Source organism: Haplochromis burtoni, unplaced genomic scaffold (assembly GCF_018398535.1).
Source record: "Haplochromis burtoni strain Fernald_Lab_line unplaced genomic scaffold, NCSU_Asbu1 Contig_24, whole genome shotgun sequence".
Classification (NCBI taxonomy): domain Eukaryota; kingdom Metazoa; phylum Chordata; class Actinopteri; order Cichliformes; family Cichlidae; genus Haplochromis; species Haplochromis burtoni.
The window spans coordinates 1,028,584-1,034,583 of record NW_024582385.1 but is presented as its reverse complement, the minus strand read 5'-3'; the positions used below and the strand labels follow the sequence as shown (position 1 = coordinate 1,034,583).

General features: G+C 40.8%; 1 protein-coding gene across 4 annotated transcripts in view; it reads left to right on the top strand.

Annotated features, from left to right (window-relative positions):
- The window catches only part of gdpd5a (glycerophosphodiester phosphodiesterase domain containing 5a), a 30,008-nt gene that overhangs the window by 13,944 nt on the left and 10,064 nt on the right, over positions 1-6,000 (top strand). For all 4 annotated transcript variants that reach the window (XM_005935969.3, XM_005935970.3, XM_005935967.3 and 1 more), the window contains 6 exons: positions 3,086-3,189; positions 3,553-3,646; positions 3,726-3,785; positions 3,876-3,974; positions 4,805-4,898; positions 5,177-5,322. In XM_005935969.3, the coding sequence (XP_005936031.1) occupies positions 3,086-3,189; positions 3,553-3,646; positions 3,726-3,785; positions 3,876-3,974; positions 4,805-4,898; positions 5,177-5,322 (597 nt within the window). The remainder of the gene's footprint in view (positions 1-3,085; positions 3,190-3,552; positions 3,647-3,725; positions 3,786-3,875; positions 3,975-4,804; positions 4,899-5,176; positions 5,323-6,000) is intronic.

Sequence of the window (6,000 nt, the reverse complement as noted above, 5' to 3'; positions counted from 1 at the left end):
AAGAGGAGAAGCTAAAAATTCAAAGTTTGAAACTGAAGTAGTATTGCAGGAATTACTGCATGTGGGTCTCAAACTTAAAGGAGAGAAAATGGGAAAACAACAGGCAGAAAAGGAGAATGAAAAGATGAAGAAAGAACTGTTGGAAGCTCAAAAAGCATTGGAGGAAGAGAAAAGCAAAACTGCAAAGAAGGAGGCAGGAAATGTGATGCAGGAATTACAGGAGGTGCAGGAAGCTTTTGAAGAGGGAAAAAAGAAAATGCAGTTGGCAACTCAAGAAGCTGCAAATTTAATGGCTGAAGCTGAAACACTAAGGAAGGGATTACTGCATGTAAAGCAACAACTTGAAGAGGAGAAAAAATGTAAACATGAGGCAGAAAATGAAATTAAAAATTTGAAGAAAGAATTGTTGGAAGCTCAAAAAGTGTTGGAGGAAGAGAAAATTAAAATACAGGAAGCAAAGAAAGAAATGGAAGATACAAAGAGTCACAATGAAAACATGAAGAAGGAACTGATGAAAGTGCAAGAAGAACTTGCAGAAGAGAAAATTGAGGTGAAGGCATTCAAGAAAGAAACGACGGTGACCAAGAAAGACTGCAAAGACGCACTTAAAGAAATGCGAAAGCACAAAAAGGAAGCTAAAGAGCTCCTCAAACACAAAGGGAAACTGGCCAAACAGCAGCTGAAAGAAAAATTTAAAGATGCCGAGGAGCAGCTCAACAAAACCTTAAAAGAACTGAAGGCAAAAGAAAAGAAAGCCGAGGACAGGAGGGGATTCTGGAGCAGACTGCTGAGAAAGAATTGACCCAGCAGCATCAATAGTTTCTTCCTCCTCTCTCCACCTTTCTTTCTCCCCATCCTTCTTCTTGGGACGTTTGTTTGTTTTTTAAAAACTCTAATCTAAATACATGCACTGAAATACAAAAATAAAATTGCCATAACTTTACATGTTGCCTGCTTCTTTTCTTGTGTGTCTGTGGATGTAAAACAGTAACACACTTTCTGCTCTGTGTCTTTAATTGTAAATAAATGCTATTGTTTTCATTTTAAAATGCAGTGCAAAAAACTTCTGCTCTAAATCTTTTTTTTTTTTTTAGTAAAAAGCTTTTTTTTTGCCTGTTGTGGAAGTTTTCCATTTAAATAAAGCCTGCAGACGAGCTGTGAGCGGTAGCTAACATTCTTTAACTGGCTGCGTTGCAACATTTAGGTAACACTCCCATGACCGCACTGCCACTTCCACAAGAACTGCTTCTCGATTTCCTTCCTTAACCCTTTCGTTCGGAGCTGATCTGACCCACTCAGATCAATACTTTGATTCCATTCAATCGATAAGCGATAGCTCTCACTCCACCTAGTTTGTATGTTGTTGTACATTTAGGTTTCCCAAAATGAATTACCTTAAAAACAGAGGTTTGTGGTGTGGTGAAGTCAAGTGGAGTAAGAAGATCAGGACCTATAAGCACTGTCAGTGGATGGGTACCAGCAGTGCTAAATGGAGACTTGGAGGGATCTTTGAAAGCCATATATCACTCAGGAGAAAGCACCATGTGCTGGACAGCTAGACTTCAAAGTAAATTGAAACTGCACAATGAGAATGACTTGTTAAAGGTTACAAAGTGAAAACAACAACCAGGCTTTGGAAGAGTGGATGAAAAGAAATATGTTTAATAGAAGCTATATAACAAAGAAGGTCTCTCTATTTTATTTATTCAGTTCAGTTCAGTTTTGTTTTCATATAAATAAAACAAATTCCATCATCTTCATTACTTTGTCCATTAACTTTACATAAAATACTGTTATATGTTGTCTGTTGTACACTGATGGTACACTTGGCTTAGGCCCTTACCTAGGGCAATTTTGCCACGCTTGTCTCTATTACCATTTTCATTACCAAGGACTTTTCTCAGCCGGAGATTACTTCAGCTGCTGGTCACAACCCTTTTCTGACCCCATGGGTGACCCCTTAATCCTACCAACAGCGGGTGGTAGATTAAGGAACTAGAACCCTTGTCCAGCAAATATATGGTTGTTTTTTATAGAGGTGAGGACTGGATATTGCTTTGGATGCGGTATTTTTGTAAAGAGATAATTTTGACTCCATAACAATGACTCATAGCTTGGACTGCGTTTCCACGGGAGCACGAGGTAAATGTGACGTTGGCTCAGTGTCATATAGTTCTTTATTATATGCTCACTACTTTAAGATCCCGGTAGCTGCTACACAAACTAAAAAGATCCTCTGGCTGTTGTGATATTTCCGCCTTGCTGTCATGTTTTTGTGGCCAAGAAGATTTTCACTGATGGATGGCCTCTCTTCTCCTGGCTAAAACCTTTCACAGGCTTTTCACTGATGGCTCAACACATTCATTAGTGCGGCCATTTGGTCTTTACCTGCACACCCATGTAATAATCTCTGAACCTCTTACATAAGCCACTGGAAATGGTGAGTCCAGGCACGGTGTGATGCAAAGCTGATCAGTGCTCAATAGGATCTGTTGACTGGCCTATCATACTCTACACCTCCCCTTATATGGAATTAGCTCCTTAGCCTGTTAACTAGTGAAGGGAAGAGTCCTTGACTGGCTGCTCAGGCTCTCCTCTCTGTTTTTGCCCCACATGCCCCAGCAAGCATGTAGATTAAGATTAGGCTTAAAACTTTCCTTTCTGATAAAGCTTACAGTTAGTGCTGGATCAGGTGACCCTGAACCCTCACTTAGTTACACTGCAATATGCCTTGTCTGCTGGGGGCTTCCCATGATGAGTGTGTCTTCTTCATTCACCTCTTTTTACTCTTTATGTGTTCATAAACCATTTGCATTTAATCTCTGGCTCTCGTCCACGGTGTGTCTTTGTCCTGTCTCCCTCCCCTCACCCTCAATCGGTCACAGCAGATGGCTGCCCCACGCTGAGCTTGGTTCTGTCAGATGTTCTTCCTGTTAAAGGGGGGTTTTTCCTACTACTGTGGAAACCCTGAAATATTTTCAAAACCAATGTTACAAATGTTTCCCAGAAACAATGAATAAAAGAACAAATTGAAGGGAAATTATGTCCACATAGTCCACAATCAGCTGTTTGTGTCCTCTTCCAGTGGGAGTGTACGTGGTTCGTCATCCTGTGCAGCTCCTTTCTTCTGCTTCTCTTTTGGGGTTACTTCTGGTTGATGGCTCGAAATGATTTTAATGACTTCAATTGGTGAGTCGTATTTTTCATTATATTACTTTCGCTGAAAAGCTGTTTAAGACTTGCATGTTTGGTAATGGTTGATCAAGGACAGCAGAGTGGTGACCTTACCACAGTGGGGTGGCAGCAAGCCCCTTCAGCATGTGTATTTTAAATAAATACCACGAACAAATAGGTTGATGCATGCAGGTAAGTAAATCCCACAGTCTTTCAGTGATGAGGAGTGTCAACGTGGACACTTTCAAGGATGAGGATGTACACATCCTGGACAGGGAGCATCATGAGTGTCACGATGTCATGTGCAATTAAGGCAAATTACTCTATTTGACAAAACTGAATTAGTCATACCACCAACATTCGTTCTGTTCATTCCAGGCTGGTGTACAACCGTTCTGGAGAATGGAGAGATGAGACTATGCCCATCCTCGCTTCCACCACCGTGGGATTCAGCTACGTCACATTCTTATTGGTAACACTCGCAAATGTTAGCAGACTTGTTCATTGATCAGTTAAGACATACAACTTAACGAATCTTACTCTTTTTGCAGATCTTAGCACTTTTCCACATATCTTTGGGCCAGCAGCTGAATCTCTATTGGGTTCACAAGGTACGGTGTGAAAAAACAATCCTGCCATTGATTTGCTCCTCTGATGCTTTCAAAGCAAAGTCAGGTTCATCAGGTGTCTGTTCTCCACAGATGGGGGTGCTGGCTACACTGCTCACCACTATCTCTGGTGTCATTTTTGTCGATGACTTATGGGGAGACGAGTGGGACATTCTGCTAGCGTCACTGCAGGTTCGTCTACAGTTAACAACACTGTACTAAAAGTTGATTATATTCTCTATTTTTCCGATCCAATTGGCTAAAATTATATATTTAATGCTCCATGAAAATAATTCAATTGTACAAAAAACTGAGTTGAACTGCTTCAGCATATATTATTTGGAATTTATACTGGGATGGTGAGGTCTGCATTTTCAAAAACATTATTGCAAAAAAAGAATTTCCAAATAAAAAATCTCTGCACTGGATTCATGTTTCAAGCTCTGCCAGGTCTACAGGCAAGTGGTGTTAGGGTGAGGTGGGTCAAATATGGCCAAATATGCAAATATGCTCAATTAATTCTATGCAGTTTTCTGGATCAGATAACTTTCATTACAAAAATATAAACATGTAGGTTTCATAAACATCTTCTCAATTGTTCTCTGATCGGTGACTTTGAGGCATTGATATGATGTCAAGTGTGTTACAGATGTCCTGTCCAAGTGTTTAGAATCCATATCAGCTCCTCCCCTACTATTTGTTAATTAGTTAGTCCCCCTGAGCCTGTTTCTGTCAGAGATTTCTTTCCTGTTAAAAGGGAGTTTTTCCTTCCCACTGTTGCCAAGTGTTTGCTCGTAAGTGTTCATTTGATTGTTGGTGTTTTCTCTCTGTTATTGTAGGGCCTTCACCTTACAATACAAAGTTATTTGTTCTATGGAACGTAACATTTGATATATTCTCCTGTTCAATCATTATGCTGTGTGTGTATTTATCATAACAATGTGGCAAAGCTTTGCTCTGATGCTGTGTAATGACTAACCATCTTTTAAGGCCAGCATTTCACATTTACGCTTTGTTATCAGTACACAGCACCTTTCCTGCATCTTGTCGCCCTGGTAACAGTGACAGCTATCAGCTGGCTGGTAGCTGGATATGTTGTCCGCAGAGAGAAATCCAGTAAGTGCTGCCTTGTGTTTCAAGTAAATATCATGTTGGGGATTGATTTGATGTTCCTATTTGAAACGTAAAGTTGCATTCAGTATTATTTGTCTGTACACGTATGTCATTGTCTAATTTACCCTGCTTTAGTGGATTGTTTTTCCTTATTCAAGCAGCTGCCTGCACTCTTACCACCCATCAAAGCACACAAAGCTAACTACTGTTTGTTATTAGGAGTAGATGGAATGAGCTGAAGTTGCATTATGACACTAACAACCCTTTTTGCACTCTCTTAGATATCCAGGTGATGGTGTTGTTTATCTACATTGTAGTCCTCCTTGCTCTCTGTTTGGCACCGCTCACATTCACCTGCCCCTGCATCATGGACCGTCATAGCCTCAAACCGCGACCAAGCGTCATTGGCCGAAGAGGAGCTCCTATGGTAAGTTGGGGCTTTGCCAGACTTTACTACCTGATCCACTTAATTGTTCAAATCGGCTCTTTGTGGGAGAGGCGCGGCTGCCAGGAGTACCAAGTGTTCGGTTTTTGCTGGGCTCCACAAAGCTGTTTGGGTATTAACAAAGAAAGGAAAAAACAGAAAGAAGAAGATGCAAGAATTTTTCTGCACACTCTGTACAACAAATGCGGTGTATAGCTACAGAACACAAGCGATAGTGTCAGGCTCAGTGTGAGAGTGCGTCAGCAACATTCTGTCATTTCACAGCTGGGCAGGTAGATAAGAGATGCACAGAGACGTTCAGAGCTGTGTTTGCTTTCCTTCTCGAGGCACACGCGCTCTACAAACAGTGATATTCGCAGATATGCCTTGCTTTCACCTCAGTGCAGTGTACCAAAACTGCACGTAGGTTTTAGATAAATCAACACAGACTAATATAAAATGCATCTCTCTCTCTGTAAGTGGACGCTCACATTGATCGTGCTGCTGCACATAACCCTCGTATGTAACGAACAGCATGCGTTGATATGATAATGAAGAACTCTTATATTTCTTCTGCCTGTCCCTTACTCCAATTGTAATGTAATTTATGGAACTAAACTATGATGTGTTGTGTAGGTGTCATAGAAAAACCAAGGCAATGTTGCTGACATACCATTTGCA